The following is a 22,103-nucleotide window of genomic DNA, read 5'->3' as shown; positions in this document are numbered from 1 at the left end:
AAGTATTTGGTCATTCTAGGCATTACAGAAAATGAGGAGCTGTGAAAGTACTTTGTCATCTGCTTTCTGCCTTCCTTTAACCACTATTACCAGAATTCCTCTGAAACTGGTAGCGTGATGGAATGAATGTGGTCCCTTCACTAATATGGGGAAAAGGGCTCTTTCAGTCTTTGGTGGTTAACACCTTTCTGAAAAAATTGAGTGTCTTGAAAAGTCACAGTAGCCATAGGCTGGAGATGAACACCCTCTGTAGACTGGGCAGTGTTTGGGGCAATCACCATGCAAGTCTCTCCCCTCTGTGTCATCAGTGCTATGCAACGTGGAGCTGACCTGTGGGGATGAAGCTCCCTACCTTTCACAACCCTTGGGAAAGCTGCTGGACCAGTTGCAATAGAGTATTTTTCTCTAGGTGGAGGGTTTCTCTGTGGGTAGCTGATGTCTGGACATAACTGAACAGCTGTAGCTTGATAATGACTTTCAGTCCCAGCAATGACCGAACCTGGTGACCCAGCATTGAGACTCCCTATTCTATTACCAGTCCTCTGAGCCACTCTGTTCCTCCCCATGTACTTTCAACATATTTAACATGTTACAGCTGTGCTCGCTGCTATACAATAGTTAAGAGGGCTGCCAGCATTTCCAGTATGAACTCATATTTTAAGGATAATAACTCAGCTGTAAAAATGTGCTTCAGGCTGAAACTTTATAAGGAAGATTTCAGCCCAAGAGTGACCTTATCTGGAAACAAAAAAAAAAAGGGGGGGGGGAATATATAAATTTACTCTTTCTTAATCAGTATAGATATATTAAAAAGAAAGTAAGTAATCTTTGCTGGATCAGTTGCTTACTTTTTCTTCTTTTTACCTTAATAATAACCAAAATCTGCACCTTTCTGAACTTTACATGTCTATTTTTTAGGCTAGTTAAACCACTTGCACACTGAATTTTTACTCACAAGAGTCAGTTTTAAAGTGCTTTTCCCAAAATTTGTTTTTCTTTTAAAATTTAATGGAGTGTGGAGCAAAGTAGACTTAAGTTAGCTATTTTCTAATATTTACTTCAAATCTGCTCAGCATGACTCAAGAGGTAAAATGTATCCTTTTTTTGATCAATTTAGATTGGAGTATGTGATCAAAAACACCTGTCCTCTTTGGGCCTGCAATGGTGATGACCCAAGATGTATCCTCAGTCTGAACACTCGTGGACTTGGAAAAGTTCAGACGTAGATCCAAACCCATTTCAGAAGTCTGACAACAGACCAACTGCTGAGTCCTGTATATATCATGCAGTTTTTAAAACATTTTGGGGTCTTCAGTAGAACGGAGACTTATAAATGTCAAGAGTTTATTCTAATACACAAACTGGTTTCACTGGAATAACCCTAAGTGAGAAATTGAAATATCATATTTTTAGTTATAAAATCTGTTCACACTCTCTAGACTCCTTGTTTCTGACTATTGACACAAAACTGAGGGCTTCAGTTTGATTTCATCAAATCATCAGTTGTACCTACACTAATTTAAATGTGGCTACCTATGAAGGACATGCTCTGTGTGCTTGCTGGAGTCGGCTTTACTGGCTTCTTGTGGTCTTGTGCATCAGTGACAGAAGTTTAGGGTAAGGATGTTTTTGCAGTCACAGTTTCTCTAGATTGTACCTATATTATCAGTTGTTCAAAACAATGTAAAAACTGCACTGGTGTCATTGGAGGCATCATCCAAGAGGGGTGGCATTGTCCAGGTGCAGCAAAAGCCAGGTGTTGGTGGCAGTTGGCTTGTACAGAGTTGAGTCTAAACACCAGCCAGTGTGGTTAGAGTCAGAAAAATCATGGTTTAAATTTTTGGGTTTAAATGAGAGGAAAGGCAGGTTGGAATAGTTTTCTTTCCATTAGTATGTGGGAAAGGGCCTTGTTTAACGTAACAGGTTACAAATCTAACAAAACATGACAGAGCGACAGACTTCTGGTTTTGTCCTCTCCTAATAAAGGCACATTTTTAGATTTCAAGATCAGTCTGGAACACTGTGATCTGGAACTAAACTGATACAAAATATGAGCAGGGGCTTAGTACAAGATTTCCTAGTCTGTAATCTTCAAGTCCAAAATCCATTATTGAATGGCATATCTTTAGAAAAACATCCTTACCCAGCCAGGGTTTAATTTCTAGCCTCTCTTACTATCTGTCTGTCCTAATAGGTAGGATAAGAGGGATTCCTGGGAAGAATATGTGGATATTACTACTCCTCATCAGCTTTCCAGAACTTTTAAATCAGAAAAATGGGAAGAGGAAAGAAATAACAAAATTCTCAGACCCTCCGTACCTTTAATTTTCCTTTGTGAAGGATCTGCACAAAAAGGAGTGTAGGCAGCAGATGACAGTGCTCCACAGTGCATTCTCATGGAGGATGGACATTGGATTTGTAGCTCAAGAGTGATACAGCAACACTAACCTCAGGATTTCAACATGGCTTTCTATCCAAACGGTGCAGCTGGGTATGTGGATTACATGGTAGCCCCTGGGTCAGGGTCTCTGAGGATGCAGCTTAAATTTGGGCCTAGCCAAAGATCTCTGAGTTGCTTGTGGCTTGACATTGCAAGGGCTGACATGAAGTCCATGAGCAACTCTGTGAAACCTCCTTGCTTGTGTTGTCCGTCACTAATAAATTCTGACTTACAAGAGTGATCTGATCTTGGAGCTGTAGGAAGACAACCTGATGGTTATCCGTTCCTTGACTATTCTTTCCATTTTCCTCTTGAGTATTAGGAATCTCACAGAGGAGCACTCTGCTGTCTACCGCCCTGGCACCTCAATATGTCTCCTTGCTGCTTGATTCAGTGATATCACCTCACTTTTTTGAAAGCTGTAGGTATTTCAGATACTTCCGTCTAAATCTGGTTGTGTTAAGTCCTTTTAGTGTTGTGGAGTTAACACCATGCACAGCCATATCGTTTTCTTCTGGCTGCAGTTGTGTAAGGTGTCATTTTTGTCATCTGAACTCTAATATACCTTTAAGACATTGGGTTGTGTTACCAGCCTGCTTTTCTGTTTGATTTTTTTTTTCTCTTATTAGAAGCCAGTTCCTCAGCATTTCTGATATCTCCCAGTGTCAGTGTTTGTCCTTCTAATGAGTAAAACCTTTCCTCCAGCACAGCTGCTAGATTGCAGCTTACATAGTGTGAGCCCCTCCAGGTTTTGGGCAGGAAATGAAGCACAGCACATCTGTTACGGATCACAGCTGCTGCCCTGTCACTGGCCATTGTAATGGTGAAGCTAGAAGTACATGTAGAAGAAATGTCACAGACATTTCCTCCCCAAACCTGGTTAACCACTCTCTGGGCCTGGCATACTACCTATTACTGAATCTTAACAGAAAAGCAGAGAACAGTGCAGTGTATCAGACATTTGGTCTGATCAAATGTCTGTTGTCATGCCTTCACTGAACACACAGAGAGCTGGGACTGCCTCACCTTGCCTGAAAAACTTGAGACCCAGGGTCCTACCACATTAAAGATGCCATACATGCTCTCATGCCACCAACCTCCTCTACACCTCTACATCCAAGCACAAGGTCTGGAGGCAAATCTTCCTGTTAAGCATTTTTCTTGTCTTTAGAGCTTGTTTCCCTGAGTGAAATAAAATAAGTATTTTCAGCCAATATCAGAATTTCTTACTCATCACTTATGAAATGTTACTCATGAACAAGAAGTTTAAAACCCTGCCATTGTTGCTTTTAATTACTTTTGCCATAGTAAATCCTGGACTGGGAGTTTCAAATGTTAAAAAAAAACATACGTCCACATATTGAAAAAACATTGTGACCTGAGTGTGTGTAATATAAAGGGCAATATCATTTGTTCTTTTCATATGTAATTACGTGTGTGTGTATATGTAAAATCAGACAATTGAAGATACAAATGTGGCATCCTTTCTGAAAGTTTCATTTGAACCCAGTATGGCAAGGAAGTGAAAATTTAAGCTGAAGACTAGCGCTGGCTCGTATTTTAATTGTACTGTTTGATAATTTCTATTTTGCACCTTGTTAAAACTAGGATGTGCCATTAAGTCAATTTTCATGCCTGGTTATAGGCAAGAAGGGAGAGAATACAACAGAATTGTTTGAGAGGACATATTGTTTGGATTTAGCTTTAATAGATGAAACTCCGTTCTGATGCTAAGACAAACTAGTCCACGGGAAAAAGAGACAACTGATTCCCATTAACTAGGGTGGCACATCAGCCACTGGAAGACACTAGAGGAAGGATCTCATCCACATCAGAAAATGTATATAAGAATACAATCAGAATGGAATTGCCAAACACAACACTTTAGCATATGTCATATACCACTTAGGTATAGATCAGGAGTTCTGTGCAGGAAATAAAGATTTGTTTTCACTAATAATGTCGTAGTTTTAGAATCTATGCTTATTTTGACATGTATTGAACAGGCCTTTGGATATTTCTTATGTGAAATCTGATAGTGGGAAGGGCAGGAGAAGATCTATATATTACAGTGGGTATGCCCCAGGCAAAGCACCACCTCTTTATTTCTTCTTTGTCTTCTGGGGATGCTAAACCTATTGTGAGAGTTGTGAGGATGCTTTTGTTAAAAAAGCATCTTGACAGAACAAAAGCACTGTTATGTAGATTGGCTACATAAAGCCGTCATACAACCAAGTGCACTTATTAACTGAAGTAAAGAGTCGGAAAAAAAATTAAAAGAAATGTGATTTCTTAGTCTCTTCTAGAATATGTCAGACAAGTGCGCAAGAGCTGCCTATGGCCTCTCTGCCTGCTCCAGCACTTGCTGAAATGAATACCCCACTGCAACAGGTCTTCCTCTAATTGCTGTGGACTCCTTTCTGTTAGCAGGCCCCAGCAAAATTGCTCATATTTATTCAGGCCTTTATTTATTATTTTTTATTTATTCAGTAATTTTACTTTATTCCTGGGGTAGGTTGGAGAAGGGTATGAAAACTTCTGTTTCTCAGTCTAGAGAGAAGCACATGGGCTTGTGGTCCAGCCTGCATGTGCAGGCAGCAATGACAGAGATGCAGCATGGGGCCCTCAATCTCTGCTTCAGAGTCCCTGTAGCAACTCAGGTATATTTTCCCTGCATTAATATTTTCTTTTTCTTCAGTGGCCTTCCTTTTGACATGTTATTTTGGGTGGAAAGGTTTAAGTCACCATGCAAAATCATGTTAGGCACTGAGTAACTTTTTGCTTGCACCAGAAATGCTATTTCTTTTTTTTAAGTCTTTTGAGATTAACAGACAGATGTATGGTATGAAATTTACTGTTTTTTTCAACTCTGTTAGAGGCATAAACTGCTGACATAAAATCACACTGGTACTGCCTGATATAATGCATTTATTAACTAGTACAATATAGTTGCAGATACTGCTTTGTTTTTGCATGCAGTTGCTAATATAAAACTTTTCCTATGAAATCAGCTGTATTTTCTTTATGTCCTGATGTTCTCATTTCTATATCCTTTAATCTGCATTTAGGCTACTATCTGTATATTATCAAAAGCTGTATTTCGAACTAGGAGACAAGAAAAACAGTTAAAGGCAAGAAGAACAGTGGGAAAGAAACCATCAAAAACCTTGGCTATTGCTGTAGGAAAGGTGATACATACACAAGGGTCACCTTTGTTCTTTATTTACCACAGTATATTTGGATTCTTAATCCTTTAAGACCAGTTACTTCTGGGCAATAACTCTCTTGGATCTATGACATATACTTTCATCTGAGGAAAGAAGTTCACAAACATACAGCAAGAAAATGAGAAAGGGAAAGCAAATATGTCTGTTGCTCCAAGGAAATTCAACCAAGTTATGAAGGGGATGTCAGATAAGAATTTGAATTTATGCCCAAGATTAGAAATATTACAATGTGAACTTGTAGTTTAATACTCAGTACAGAAGCAGGGCTCAGAGTTGATGAAGGTCTGTATCGGGGTTTGCATGTTCCAAAGATAAAACTGCTTAAATTTAGTGCAGGGTTTGGCCTCCTTGCTCGCTTTACCCCATTTTTATCAAGCTTTTAAATTTCACAATGTAATGAAATGAAACCAAATCCTAAGATTTGCAGAATATACATTATTAACTGATGTTTTCTGATCTTTTTCATCATACTCAAATGATTATTTAATCTCTGATCATCTAGCCAAGGCAATTGCTAACTTTTCATTGAAAAAAGGGAAAATAGGTTCTCCTTTGTTTTGGAATATCAGTGAGTATTTCCAGCAGAGCTGATGACGGAGGACAGAGAAGATTTCAAAACTACCTTTAATCTTCCTACAGTTGTCATGAAAGTTTGACCACTTACCAGCCAGTTCAGAGTAGTCCTCTAGGCTCACTGTTCCGACAAGTGAGCTCCCTGTTAGAGTTAGCCCAAGGAAATGAGACAAGACAGCCTAGATACAAGACAGCCTAGATAGAACAGTGAATCAATAGAAATATGGTTATCATTTGTTCAGTATGCAGAGAGAGTATATTTATCTGCAAAAAAGTATGCATGTTGATTTTTTTCCTGTTAATGCTTGATGGACGAGTCTGTCTGATAAGTGTAAGGAAAGTCATCCTTTCACTCAGTTTAATAAAACCTCAAGAAACAACATGTTCTCAATAACATAAATACATTGACTTGGTAGTAGAGTAATAAATTTTTAGATGGAATGGTGCTTATAGGTCTGCAGAGCATGTCTGTAAACAAATCTGAAAAGTAAGTTTGCTGCCATAATGCTTATTGGCTTTACATTGGCCAGTATTTACAAAGTAGAATTTATAAGTATGGTTAACTTGTTAAAACTTCTTAAATAAAGAAAAAGTAAACTGCAAAATAAGCAGATGTTTACTGTAAGCTTTAAAATTTATTTATTCAGCTGGTATTTGCCCCTCAGGTACAATATTAATATTAGAACACTGGAATAAAATAGAACCCTTTAATACAGTTTCATTATTATAGAAAGCTGTGACTAACTAATCCGTCCTCCCACTGGCCCCTAAGTGCATCTCTCAACTAGTGAACTCTCTGATCCTAAAGCCTCCTAATACACTTTTTATTTCTGATGTCACTTTCCCACCCTCCATGCACTAAAGGTGGCATGTGTCATTGCACCAACATAGACTTTATTTTTGCTGCTGCCTTTTGCTATTGGCAAGTGCTTAAAGATAGTTTACTTAATATAATACACAAACTGCGTTTAGTGTCCTTCCTGTAATTTCAGTTTGTAGCTGTAGAGGGGTTGTACATTGTAATTGATAAAGTCAGACTTCATTCTTTGCCAGTGATAGACTATATTCTGAAAAATATATGCATTTACTTTCTTATAGTAAAGGTATGCTCACAGAGCTTAAAGCATTTTAAAACAGCAAGGTCTCTCAAATAAATGGAAAAGGAATTAAAGGCTGTATGTCAGGATATCTTGGATATATCACAATGTTGCAAAGATCATGGGGGGTTTTTTTGCCTCTACCAGTAATTCCCTGCTACTTGTCCTGTTAATTTCTTTTAAAGCCACTACAGCATCGACAGAATTGTATGACAAGTCATATGCCGAGAACATCTTGACAAATGTAGAAGTCGCTTTAGTAACCAGTTCCTTGCAGGACTTATGGAAAAGAAAGGTAATCATACTGAGGCAACAGGGCAGACCTAAATAACTAGCTGGCCAACTACTTGTTTGGGCAAAGGTGGTGGCAAAAACCTCATCATAATTTCTTGTGCAGTTTTTTTTTGACTAAGCTGGGTCTGAAGTAGTATTATGCAATGCTAATATGTCTCTATACAGTTTATAAACTCAGTAAAATCAGATATCCAAACAGATGAAGACAAAAAATATGTTTGCTGTAGCCTTTGCCAGCAGCCAACTGGATGTTTATCAGCAAATACCTACTACAGGCTGAGAAGAATGAAATTACTTTTAATATGATGGCAACATCTAATGCAAGACGTTGTCTTCTACTGCTAAAGAAACTGAATACAAATGGATTTGACAGCATGTATCATGAAACGCATTATGGTCTGGAGATTGAGCGTCATCCTAACAACCAGAAGAGATTTCCTTAATTAAGTGTAATTTTTCCTACGTGATCATGAGAAGATTCTGCAAACTCTGGTAAATTAGTAATCTGGAACATGCACATAATTCTCTGCTGTAGATAACTGTCAATTTCGAACATGTTCAGCTGTCTTAGGAAAGCTGCAAGTACTTGATTTGTTTTCCCAACTTTTTTCCTAAACTATTAAATGGTATATATTTAGGGACTAAGATATATATTTTTTTCAATTTAAAAATAATATATTTACTATCTCTGAGCAATGTTTTTGTCCCTGATGTATTTTCTCTCCAGTCCATATTTTATTTGCAATACCTGTCTGGCTTACTTATTTGCTGAAAGACATTTGCCATCAGATATTTCCACTGTGTATCTGGCAGTTGTGTTTGCTGCACTAAATCATAAGACTTCCTTCAGTGCTGCCCCTTCTTCATTTCCAGGTTCCTGAATTTATACACAGGAATAGCTATCAGTCTGTCACATCTGTAGCACAGCAAGTTCCTCCAGCCATACCTTTGCAATAAGCATTTTTGCAAAAAAAGCTTCGTATTTTAAGGTTTTGGAACATCCTACAGTAATTGCAGCCACTATTGCTGGCATGAAGCTGTGGTGCTTACTCTATCACACAAAGAATCATAAAATAGTTTTGGTTGAAAGGGACCTTTAAATGTCTTCATGTCCAACCTCGCTGCAATGATATGTCTCCTCTCTGGCTTCTACAGTGGGTGGTCCAACCTACCTGCTCAAGAAGGGTCATCCTAGAGCACACTGTACAGCATTGCATCCAGAGGGTTCTTAAATATCTCCGGGAGGGAGACTCCACAACCTGTATGAGCAATCTGTTCCAGTGCTTGGTCACCCGCACAGTAAAGGAATTCTTCCTTGTCTTGAGGTGGAACTTCTTGTGCATCACTTTCTGCTCATCATCTTTTGTCTTATTGCTTGGCACCACCGAGAGGAGCCTGGCTCCATCCTCTTGACACCCTCCTTCCAGATGCTTGTATACACTGATGCCCTCTGATAATCTTCGTGACTCTCCTCTGGACCCTCTCAAACAGGTCCACATTCTCCTCATACTGGGCCCCCAGAACTGGACACATTTCTCCAGGCAGGGTCTCACAAAAGCAGAGAAGGGGAGAATCACCTTCCTCAACATCACAAGTGGGAGCTCAGCTTGTCTGTCATGGATAGCCTTGAGGCAATTCTCCATCCCTAAGCTGAAGGAGCCAACTGCCTGTAGAGGAAACTGAGAACTGTTTATCATTTGACAAATTTAGTTTGAGCATTTATGGTTTGGTACAGTAAAAATGCTGATCATTCCGATCATAAAGTTTACAATTCCTTATGATAATCAAAAATTGCAGGTGAAGTTCAAACCCTCCCATCTGGCTGCATGTTATCCCAGGCCACTGATTTTGAACACATAGGAAGAACATAATTTTCCTTTGGCATGGTGGTTTCTCAGACTCTTTCACTGAATCTGCTGTGCAGGGACTGCTGAATGGGTATATGCCCCACAGATTTGCTTTTAGACCATTTCAGCAAAAAGGGAAGATTTCACTGTGGTAGTTCATTAAATGAGTTAATCAATAAGTATGTTAATCTGTGTAAACCCATGCAAATTAATATATCCAAGAAAGCAGCAAAAGTGTTTGCAAGTATTGCAGGTTTGATATGTGCACACTGATCAGCTTGTTTTGTAAGCCTTTATTTGGACTCATGACAGGTACTCTGTGGAGGCTAGCTTCTGTAATTTGCCAAATTTCTCTAGGGACTCTTGTCAATGCAAGAAATGTAATCTACTATGGGACATAAAACAAGTGTATATATATTTCATATGCTGAGGGTATTACAAAAAGGACATACAAGTAATGAGTTCACAGAGACTGGAGACTCTATGCTTCCCAGATAGGATGTGCATAGAAAAAGTATTGCTGAAGGGTGAGAAAAAATTCAATTGGTATTTCCACGGAATTTATTTCTTTAATTATTTGTTATTGAAAATTTGAAATCTTTAGCTTCTAATCAGATCCTTGACAATACAGTAACGTAGGTCTATGTAAATATAAGACAGACACTTAAGAACAGATGTGCTGTGGTTTTTGGAACTAGTTTAAATTCCTGTTTATAGATGGATTTTGTCAATAATCTCGTAGATAAAAAGAAGTCAATTATTTTAAACAAACACATTCATATACATTTTTCACACTTTGTAGTGTAATGTGATTGTGCAAATTGCAATGTGCGCATGCAAACATGCATATACACTAAGTAAAGCTATTATTTCATATGAAGAAATAGCTGGAAACACCTCCCTATTTCACTATCTGCAAGAAAAAGAGCAGACCACTTTTTCTGACTGACTTTCTCTAACCAAAACAGAAAATAGCATTGTATCCCATAGAACTGCAGAGAATCAACACTTCACTAAGGCATGAGGTTCCCAAAATGGGATCTTGGGGAGAGAGAGGGCAAAACCCAAAGAATATGAATGGCAAGGAAGCTCTCTCTCCAAAGCTTCTCTGGCATGTCTTTTTTTTTTTCATTTTTTATTCAAAGTCTTGTTTTTGCTTTAGTTCATATGCTCTTTGTTATTAATGTCTTTGTTTTCCATGCGGAGAAGAAAAATGCTTTTAAACACTGTGTTTTAAATGGGTGCCACTACTAAACTCGCTTGTCAATAGCTAGTCTTACTTAATCAGCTATAAAATGTCATGAGCAAGGGTTCTTAATTGCGACTGGAAAAATCCAAGATAATTACCATAATAGGTTGAAGATCTCTGAGACTGAAGGTTTTAGAAAATTGAGGACATATGTGTTCTGTCTGTAAGATTGTTCTATATAGGATATGGAAAAATGGAAATGACAGGCATTTTGCAATGTACAGTAGCATTCATCATAGAAAGAACATATGCATTTGTTTGTCAGAAGCAATGAAGTAAAAAATGACACTTAATTGGAACTGACATAAAATGGCCTCATTAGCAGTACAAATAATATATGTGTGTAGCTTGGTTGTCAATAGGAACAAAACATATTTCCTCTGACAGATATATTAGTCTCTTTAAGATTCATGTCAAGTTTTCAGTCAGGTTCACTCATTTAGAGAATGCTGCCTTTTTTTTTTTTTTTTTTTTTTAAATTGAGAGGTTGAAGTGTAAATAATGTGTGTTTCTAGGGTGCTGTGATAACACCAACAATGGACCACACTATGTCAATGCAGCCAGCAAGCATGATGGGCCCTCTGACCCAACAGATGAACCACCTTTCCTTGGGCACAACAGGAACGGTAAGATCATAGATTACACTATTTGCTTTTCATATTGCAAGACATGTATTGCTTACTGCATTTCTTAAGATAATTTATTACTCCTGAGTTTTCAGTGCTTCAACATCATACAGTCAGCACTAGGTATTACAAAACAGAAATGATGAAGTAGTATGAGTAGTGAAATAGCAGGTCAAGAAAACCTGCTCTGTACTTAGCAGGAATTTTCTGTGTTAATTCTCATGTATTTATGGAAGTACTCCTCTATCAATTTGGATTATAATATGAAATTGCTTGACAATCTAGAAAGTGTTATACTTCTGGGAAGCAGGAGTTCTGGCATTTTGGTAGGATCCACTACTCACTTCTAAACCATAACAGCCAGCCATACACATTTTATTCCAGGATTAGAAATGTGATATTTGATGATGGCCAGCTGTGTTTCCAGTATGTCATATTTAAACATGTATATTTCCACTATTATTTTCTTTTTAAGATGTGTAAATCAGACTCAGTTAACTCCCCAGAGTCAGAGAAAGGCAAAAATTGCTCTTACTTAAAATTACTGAAGCTCCCTAAAAGTTCTAAAATACAACAACTACAGACAATATATGGTGGTTTGATATGTGGACGTGTGCATGCTGCATGTACAGGTAAATTTTTGTGAAAATACAGGCATAAATATTACACTTCTATGTCTTTAGCACACACTCTTTATGCAATGATTACTTGAAAGATCTGTTATGCACTTAAAAATGTTTTTCTATTTCACCACTGTACTACTTGATAGTAATCTACAAAAACAGAGTTTTCCAAATTTTTTTTTAATTGAATAACTTACTGAATAACAGCACATCTGTACAAAGTTATTTAACTCACTTAGGTCTTTTCTTCCTCATCCTCTTCTCTTCACCTCCTTTTTCCTTATCTGTTGAATGTAAGTTCTAAGACTTCTGTATTCATTTCTGACAAAAATTAAATAAGATGGCTAATTGTTTATTCCTGTTATGTTAAATGCTGCATTCAACAATCAAAAGAAGTAAGAATTACATCTCAAAGTTAATCTCAGCAATTTTCCCTTAATGAAATGAAAGGAAATACTAGGGCTAGTGAGAATTCTGCATGTGTAATTATTGTGATTCAAAAGTGTATTTAAAAATTAAGGGAAGGAAATTGAAAATGAATTCTGGTTGTGCTGTTGTGCAGCTCCTATCAATTTTTTCTTCTAGTTGTTGTTTTCAACTCCATAACTCTTAACAGACATTGTCTTCTGCACTCATTGTCTCACAACCTTAATGCAAACTAGAAAATTCCCAGCTAATGCTCTCTTGAGACCACTATTACAATGCTTATAGGAACAAATCCATTTGGGAAGTCAGGGGAAGGACCCTGAAATGCAATGGGTCCTTTAGTAGGTGATAATAAGGTCCTCAGTTTATGTGACTGCAACTGAAAGAAAATCTTTCCTTTCTTTCCTGAACTGTTTACACAGCCTTATTTTTCAAGGTCACAGCATTCCCTGTGATAACTTCTTGAAATACATTTAGAGGGATACTATACAGATTTATGTTTTCTATCTTTAAAATTCCTAATTCATTTACAGAAAACTTAAAGAGCAAGGAAGAGCAAATGATTGATGTGTGCTACAATATCCGTAGGCTTTCCATGCATCTCAAATGACACCCTGTTTTACCACATACAGGATTTCTCTTTGATAAAAACACCATATTCATTCAAAGTACTTGTGAAAACAGGATAATCATGGAGGTCATCAAGAATTCCTCTTTTGTGAATTCCTCCTATTAGAAATTATAGGGAAAACTTCTGGATTTGGGTTGCCAGTAGCAGTTTTGTGGGATGTACCCATCCTGACTTGAAATTCATTCTTCCTAATGTATTCTGTTACAGAAAAAAAATTGTGATGAACAGAACATAATTAGAGATATTATTTATTTAGAGGTAGTTTTACTCCATTTTTTTGGAATTCTGAGTTTTGTTCAAGAGAGAGGAGCATTGAAAGCATAAAGCATGAAGAATTGTGCCAGGTCTAAACCATGCTACTGAGTACCTCAGCAGGACTAAGTTTTATGGGAGATATAAGACATAAATGATACATTTCTGTTATGAATATATTTTTAAATTCTGTTCTTAAAACTGTGCAACAGGGTGCCATAAAGAGCCACCAGATTTTTTAGGCAAATAAGATAAAAAGTCGCAAACAATTCTTCTCAGTGTTGGCTCTAACTCTGTCCCAATTTAATTTAAAAGCTTGCAGTATGCAAAGCAGTTTTTATTAAAAGGCTTTCATATGTTCACTTCCTCAGACAAAGCATTTTGCTAATCAACATAATATATTTTGCAGCTGAAACAGACCCCTGTGGTCATTTAAGTGAGAGCTGGCTCCAAAACTGCTTCCACACTTGCCCAATTCAGGATGAACACTGGGTTTCTAAAATATTGCTTCAACAGAAAATCTATTCTCTAGTGAGTGAGCTAGAGAAATAGCATAAAGGCATATACAGCTTCATATCTTGTGGGAATTACTCTGCCTTTTAATGCTTTCTGAAAGATTAAAATACTCTGTCCAGGCTGGAGCCATTTCAGATGGGAGACCCTTTACAGAGGAGCACTCTTTAGCCCTCTGGTGAGGCAAGTGACCCAAGTAACAGCAGCCTCTGCCAATTCCTGCCTTGACACCAAAACCTGGATTTGAGTTTTGATCTCTCAGCCCCAAAGCACATGTTAAAACCCATGAGAATTTAGGGGGCAGCTGCCTCCATCCTCTTGAATATTTAGTCACCTGCCCAGGGCAGGCATTTCTGGCTTAATGCTGGCAGGGCTGTTCACTTCCAGCTGGGAGCATGCAACTCAGCAGTCAAAACAGAGTAGTTTTCCTCTAGACCCACTCATAGCCAGCTGCATTTCCCTTGTGCTAGGGAAAGCCTTCCCCAAAAAGCACAAATAATTCTGTTTAGGAAACCATTTTCCAGGGGGAGGGACAAGTTTCCTTTCTCTCTAAAACCCCCCAAAATGCATATTTAATTTCATTTTATTTTTTAAACATTCTTATTTGTTATCCATTGTCTGCATAAAATTGGACACCTCTGCTATCTTAAACACTCCTTAATCAAGAGGATACACTAAGGCTACCAGGGTACCAGGCCAAGTAATCTGCAAATCCAAGAAAATCTGCAAATCCATCTTTGCTTGATTTCAGTGACAAAGGATGGTATAGGGCATGGGAGGAAGAGAGGTAAGGGTCTGCCATTTATGGCAACTCAACCGTACTCTCCTGTGCTGTGACAGAAATTTGTACAGCCTTTATATCTACCAGTTCTTCCCACCAAGAACATAATTCCTTTCTGCCTTTGTGAAAATCAAATTGATTTCTGCCAATGAAAATACGGTTTATGATACTGATGAATTGAGAGGCAAGTGTTCTGCTCTGATCACTTCCCTGAAATCCCGAGTTAAGCAGAGAATCTGCCATAGGGACAATTTCTGCCATATTTTTATTTATTTTTCATACATACCTCTTCACTCAAAAAGAGCAGAAAGCATTTACATGGGTGTGCTGGCTGTGGGCAAATATGTAAAGAAAACCTAATCTTAAATTACATCAAGACTATAGCAAAAAGGCAATACTTCTGAATATTCTGATTAAGGCTGACAACCCAGTCTCAGTTCCTACAATTGTATTAAAATAAAATTTTAATGACAGAAGGCATAATGTGAAGGCAGACAACTGATTTTAAGCTTGAATTTTTTTTTTTACTAGCTAATTATTATTTATTATAGTGAGTCTTGTTTTTCCGATGTAATATTCATCTACAATTAGGTCTACTATTAAAAAAGGTACTGCAGAGGGAGAATAGAGTGAGTAGTCTGTAAGGGTAGCACTGAAAGAGCAGCATTAGTATGTGTTTAATAATGTATGGAGGCTGGGATTGCTCCATCATCAGCCTGTCATTCAAAATGTTTCTGATACAGCCATTGATCTGACATTTGTTTTGTGGTTTAATAAAGTTGTGATTGATGCCTGAGTGGATATAATACAAAAACCTTTAGAAATGTAAAAACTGAGCAGTTTGATCACTGCTTTCAGTCCCTGTTGCTCAGCAATTCCACATTTGGCCATCAGCAGCAATGATATGCTTCTTCAGTGGGAAGAAGACTTGCCCTTCTCTTTTTCCTCTGCTGCTCATTCCTGAAGGAAATTTGCTGCTCTGCACTTTCTTGGTTGGGTTTTCCCTGCCCTTCCTGCTGTTAGCATCCGTTTCAGATACCACTTGGGTTCCAGTTTCATTAAACAGTCTGAGGCAGCCTTTGTTAGTCCTTATTGGCAGAGGGGTAATTCCAGCTTTTTCTCCTTTTCTTTTGGAACTGCCTCACTGTAGCCTTGTTTCATCTTAAATCTTTGAGACCCACACCAGTGGAAGAGTGAGCAGAAGCCAGGTTTTTTACTAAAAACTGCTAGCTCAACAGTGCTGCTTAATTGTTCTTCACATTTGCAGATGGTTCATTCTGCTTTCAGTTTCTAATTTAGAAATAGGCAGCCTATAAAATAAGCTCTCCATTGCACTTTTTAAACAACAACAACAAAAATTCTTTAATTGTCCTGGATACTCTGTATTAAAAATGCAATCAGGTGGAAGAAGTGCACTGACATAATGTGGTATCTTGTTGCAGCTGCAAACTACCCTATCTCAGCTTTCCTGGTTTATAGTATCACCGAAATCTCTCAGTGGAATAACAGGGTTGTTGTGCAGGTACATCAGTCTTATCTTTCACTTTGTGAGTTCTTTTTGTTGCCAGCAAAGCTTGATGATATCTCCAGAAGCCTTCAATGGAACAACAAGCTTGTTATAAGTTTTTTATCTTTTATTTCCTTTGGATGCTCTACAGTCACCAGTGGTTTAAAATGTCACCTGAAGGCCTCAGCAGAATAACTGCTTTGTTAGGTAGGGTTGGCTTTTTTCCTGTTTAATCTGTGATTCTATTTGCACATACTACAGCTACATGGAGCTGATTGTTGTTCAAAAAGTACTCTCTGTTATTCTAATTGTATGTCACAAGGTCCTTGGAGAGTTACAGGAGCAAAGTTTCTTTGCAGTCTTGTGCCTTTCACGTTATCAGGTGTTAATCTTAGAGCTCTTTTATTTTATTTATTGACTGACAGTTTCAGTTACTCTTTGTGTGGAAAATATAGGACTGAATCCATTGCAAATGAAATAGTTCAGTTCAGGCTGAAACTAAGATCTTCTTTATCCATTTACTCAGCCAAGGTCCGTGGCAAATGCAAGTGATTAACAACATGGAACTGTCTGGGGCAGGAGATCCATTTAAGGAAAAATTTTTCTGGTTAGAAAGCAGAAGAACAACATGAGGTCTCTCAAGAGTTATAAAAACCAAATAACTCCTCTTTCACCTTCCTTCCCTGTCTCTTGAAAGGCTGTTCCTGTTTACCTTGCATAATTTGAGATAAAAAAAGGACACTCAGTGCAACAGAAAAGCACCAGATTCAAACCAATCAACAGGGAACAAAGAACTTTATCATGAAGCATTTAAACAATTCGCAGAATTCACTGCCATTAAATATTGTTGAGACAAATAGGTTAGTAACCTTAAAAAAAAATACATTCAGCATTTCTAAAGGAAACATTTGAGGATGCAACAGCAGGGCAGAAAAAAATCTTAATTTGACAGTAGAGGGCAAACACCTGCTAGGGTGAGCAAGGGAAGATGTGATCTTTTTCCTTTTTGGACCATCTTGAAATTCCACAGACTCATATTAGAATTGGGCCGATCAGCTATTGTGTAGATGAGACTCTTTCTTACCGACTGTTTCAACATGGGTTCCACAGTCCACGTTGGACTATAGCTCTGGTTACATGGTATCTTTGAATGAACAGGCTTTGTAAAATCCTATTTCTGTAGTGTTCCCCCTTCTCTTTTGAAATTGGCTTTACTTTCCTACCTTTGTTGGTAGTGGCTTACTGTTTGACTTTATGTACCTTAAAAGCCACTGCCTGCCATAGGCAGGAAAAGAAAACATAAAAGGAAAATAAACACAGATGGAGGGAATTCCATTTTTGGTTCAAGCAGCACTTCATATGAGCCCAGCATGTCAGTAGCTTTTATTCTGTATTAAATTTTACTTTCACACAACACTTCCACATGTGAACAAAGTGCATTTGTTGAGGACTCCTTGCCTCTCTTTGAGGTATCAGCTGCTGACTAGAAGTGACAGTAACCCAGATTCCCTTTCAGAGAAGGACTCAGATCTCTGGTTGTGGTGATAAAAATGTGCATCAACGCAAAGCACCAATGATGGATCAGCAAAGCAAAAAGTATCAGCCAGAAGAGCCATAACTAATATAACTTCATTTTCATCATCAAACAAATCTCATTCACATAATCAATTTGCAAATGACTTCTATAACTGTGAACCAGAACATTTAGAGGCTTTTTTCTCATATATTTCTCATGTATTTCATTTTTATATGACTGCTGCAGTTCTATTTTGTGATTTCTAGAAGTGCAACCTGTTTGACACTTTGAAGGACAGTGGGAGTGTAGTTCAAAGCTACCTCTTCCAAAGAACTGTTTTTTTTAATGATAGCCATGCACTGCATATAAAATTATCTTTTTTATTTTGTAATAATGAATAGAAACCAAAAGCCATAAAACTGGTAATATCTGGCATATAGTTAGAGGTCTACAGAATATCCTCCCCCAGAATATTCACCTATAGTCATACCCCTGGAAATTTTTGTTCATATCTCTGCTAGAGGTGAACCAAGATTGTGAACTCATTTTGCTAACTACTGGTAGATCATTCCCCTAACAACTTTGAATTTTAAGAGGAAAAAAGGTTGTGTTCACACATTTTCATGTGACATTGTGCTGATGCCACAAATGACAGGGCAGGTTTGGGGAAGAGAAGTTTAGTTTAGCTCTACTTACTTTGGCTTTAGTGATTTGTACAAGATTTAGCTGAAGGAATCTCTATTTAACAGACAGGGAAGTAGAAAAGAGGAACAAATAATAGTTTAAAGAGTCTGAAAATAATTCTATGTTTGAAACATTCTGCCACACCTACAACTGACAAACTCAATAGAAGGTGGAAAACAGAAGTATTCTAAATGTCAGGTCTGTAATTTGTATTTTCTTGATGTGTTTTTCTTTTTTAAATGGGTTTTCCATTTTCCAATCAAGAACAGTACTCTTCACCTTATTGGAATGAAACTTGGTTTTGTTGTCCTGCCTGTGTTTAAAGAAGTCTCAGGTGATTCTGACAGAAACGATGAATATGGCTTTCAAGAGAAGTGCTAAATCCAAATATCGGGGTGCAGACAAGCTCTGTGGGGTCTGTGTAATACAAGGCAAGTTTGAGGATCTTGGAAAGGTGAAGGATGTTTTTCAGAACCGTGGCCGTGTGAAAAGCAAGAAGTGTCTCCCAGAGGTGCTGCTTCCATAGTTTTCCAAGAGCTGGGAAACAGTCTTATTATGGTCATGTCTCCACATGCTACAAGTGTGCATTGGCACGGCAAGAAGTCCTGTGAACCCTGAAGGGACTGGTATCCTCAGTGGAGAAGAACAACACGGTAAATTATATGGAAGAGCAACTAATTTCTGCTAAGTACTGTTGCAGCCCTTCCCACGATATCTTTTCTAAGGTGAAGTACTTGAATTGTATCAACTTCAAACGCAGATGTAAACTTTAGCTGGAAGAAAAGGGTGTGAAGGTGAAAGACAACAGCAGCTTACAACTCAGTGTAGGTGCGTGAAAGGTGTCCATGGAAAGGAGAAGAAAGTTTTAGTTGTGCTAACAATAAGGATTTGAAAGTAAAACAGGGAAAGCATAACTTTAATGCACTGCAAAAATTGGTAATATGTTAAGAGGTAGACTAGCATTTGAAATGAACCATGGAAAGGTCATTGTCTGGGACATCTAGAATTTAACTGGGCCAAACACCTTAAAATCCACAGGAGGCACTTTCAGGTGTTGACAAAAAACCAGAGCAGTGGTCTAACGGCCTCCTTTCATCTCCAACCTCTGTTTTTCATCTCAAAGAAACATTGTTAATTTGGTTCAAAACAAGTAATAATAATTTAATTTTTATTTTCTATTAATTTAAGTACTGAGAATTCAGGAAATTATAAAAGCTTTTAAAAATGTTTACTGAGCATGATGTACCAAGACTCAGAAAAGAGCTGTACATCAAAATAACATTTTATTTGCAATGTCTGAAGTTTACACAGTCAAAGACTAAACATATGTTGCAACTGACCATTCACAGTATCCACTCCTTAAAAAACATTTGGGACCAAGAGGTAAGACTGACTCATTTCAACATGTGTTGTGTGGATTAGTAAGTATACTACTTGCTTTTGGCTTTTTTTTTTTCAGTGGGATGGGTACATTTTGTTAAGCTAAATGTTTCTGCTCTAAGCAGCAGCCTGTGAATTACAGTGTTCTCTCATAGGGAAAAGTTTACTTCCAGGGGCACTGGGACTTCATAAGAAACACTGTACTGCAGATGTTGCAGTGTCTCAGAAGGTGACACGTTGCCACATTATTGAAAACACATACAGTGGAGTTGAAAATAAATTTAACCTGAAGGATGTTCAGCATTTTACATATTTTAAATGACAGAAATAACCTGTGTATCGGGAAAAGTCCTGGACCTGCAGATGGTCACAAAAATAACATTCCATTGAATTTCACTGCTTTTTCCCATAACATATCCCACAGAATTTCAGCACACAGTGCATTTCACAGTTAATCCACATGGCTTATCAAATGGTTGGCAAGCTTGTACCCCAAAGGTTTAAACTTCCCATAAGACAAATTGCCAGTGCTTTTGAGGTATCTTTCTTATTTTCTTCTGGAAAGAGCAGCCCTGTTCACTGTTCAGTCATTTGTGAAGCAAGGTTAAAAGAAGGAGGTAAAGGAACAGTCTTCATACATTGTGTAAGACACTGGGATCCTGTATATACAGTACTTCTAGCTTGAAGTTCTCAGAAAAGGGTAAGCTTTGTTCAAACAATTTACAATTCCGCAGGGACCTGCCGATGGCAATAACCTCTGTGCCCTCTGATGGTATTTTATTATCCTTGAGTTATGGGTGATTCTGTGTCAGAGCTACGGTGCTGTAGAATCCTCTTGCTCCTAAAAGACTCAATTTGGGAGGAGAATTCTGCTATCCCTAATATTTACTATGAAACAGCTCAGTCAGCACATTTCATTGAGCTGTAACAAGGGTTTTGAGAGCAGCGGCACTGAGTGAATTTTGGGAGTTTGCCGCACTGAATTGTTTTTCTAGCAAAGTAATGGACTGTTGAACATGGAAGATTTTTACTGTTATGGCAGAGGTGAACTGCACCACATCGGGATGGGTCTAGGGAGCATTTGTATCTCAGAGGCTCATCCTTTTCTGGTCGGTCTCGTGGAGGACTACTCTATCCCTCAGATTTTTCACAGCTTTTGAATGTGATAGGCACACCTGTATGCTGCTAATTTTGACTTTTCTAGTTTTAGCAGTTGTAATACAACAACAGACACTTAAGAGTTCAGTATCTAAATGTCCAAATAATTGTGCATTTGCCAGCCTCAACTCCCTGTTTTCCTTTGCTGTATTTCCCTTGGGCATTTCTCTCAAGTCAGTATAATATTTATATGACACAAGCTGATTTCGCTGATGCAAAAATTTCATGCTGTTTGTGTTCTCTGGCCCTGTCAACCACAGCTGTATGCAGGGTTTGTAGTATAGACCAAAGATGCTATTATTTCCAAAATTATATTTTTTTCAAGCAGGCACCTGACTGCTCCCGTTCCCCTGTTTACTATAATTCTGCTCTGCTGCTACTACTTCCCACCTAAAATACCTGCACTGGACTAAAAAATTGGTTGTATTTGTTCTTTCTTCAGTGACCATTTTTGACAGTCCAAATCGGAGTGACAGAAATATAGTAACAAGGTGAAGTGAGTATTTGGCTATGATGGTATTTCCACAGATAACCTTACCTAGTTTATCAACAGAATCCAAATCAGTGCTCAAAGTTTTAGTGTTTAAAGGTAATATTTTAACAAAAGCTATTTTGCTGCCTTTCTTTTAACATGCAGGTTCTCCTAACTAGCTTTAGTAGGGCTGATTTTCTTTGAAGATAATATACTCATCTCAGAAATTTTCATTTTCTAGTAATAAAGGGTTGTTTCATCAAAGTGACTATAATTTGATTCATCGTATTTTTTTTTCTATACACACTCTAGAAGATTATCATATTAGATGAAGTTTATTTAAAACTAAAAAAAAAAAAAAGTAGCAACAACTTCAAATTTCCTGAATGTGTTATGGAACATAGAGAAATAGTGGGCAGCAAAAAATTCCATTAGTGTGTGGATCAGGCCACTGGAGGAGGAGGTTCCCTTTCCTTATTTTTATAAATTGTGCCTGAAGGGTATTGAGAGCAGAAGACCACAGACCTTCCTCAAATTTCTATCCTTTGTTTAAAACTGTATCTGAGTTTGTAAAAAATTGTATCAGAGTTAGAAACCACAGTGGGAAACCAGAAAATGATTGATGAAAAAGTTTGAAGTAATTAACCTACTACAGAAGGCAAAGAAAAGAATTATACATTTCAAGGCTTATAAATCCAATTTTCTCTTTCATTAATTTTTGTACAAATGTAATGAGCAACATTGTATTTTCTTGTGTTTCAAAAGAGAAAAATATGGCTTAAGAATCATGGCATCATCTTGAGTTTA

At 37.7% G+C, this 22,103-nt stretch overlaps 1 protein-coding gene across 8 annotated transcripts in view; it reads left to right on the top strand.

The window, feature by feature from the left end:
- The window catches only part of RBMS3 (RNA binding motif single stranded interacting protein 3), a 766,388-nt gene that overhangs the window by 716,936 nt on the left and 27,349 nt on the right, over positions 1-22,103 (top strand). For all 8 annotated transcript variants that reach the window (XM_050319193.1, XM_050319165.1, XM_050319175.1 and 5 more), the window contains one exon: positions 11,243-11,353. In XM_050319193.1, the coding sequence (XP_050175150.1) occupies positions 11,243-11,353 (111 nt within the window). The remainder of the gene's footprint in view (positions 1-11,242; positions 11,354-22,103) is intronic.

This window comes from Myiozetetes cayanensis, unplaced genomic scaffold (assembly GCF_022539395.1).
Source record: "Myiozetetes cayanensis isolate MyiCay16 unplaced genomic scaffold, myiCay2020 scf1, whole genome shotgun sequence".
Taxonomy (NCBI): Eukaryota; Metazoa; Chordata; class Aves; order Passeriformes; family Tyrannidae; genus Myiozetetes; species Myiozetetes cayanensis.
The sequence above is the reverse complement of the archived record's forward strand: the minus strand, read 5'-3'. Positions and strand labels throughout refer to the sequence as shown.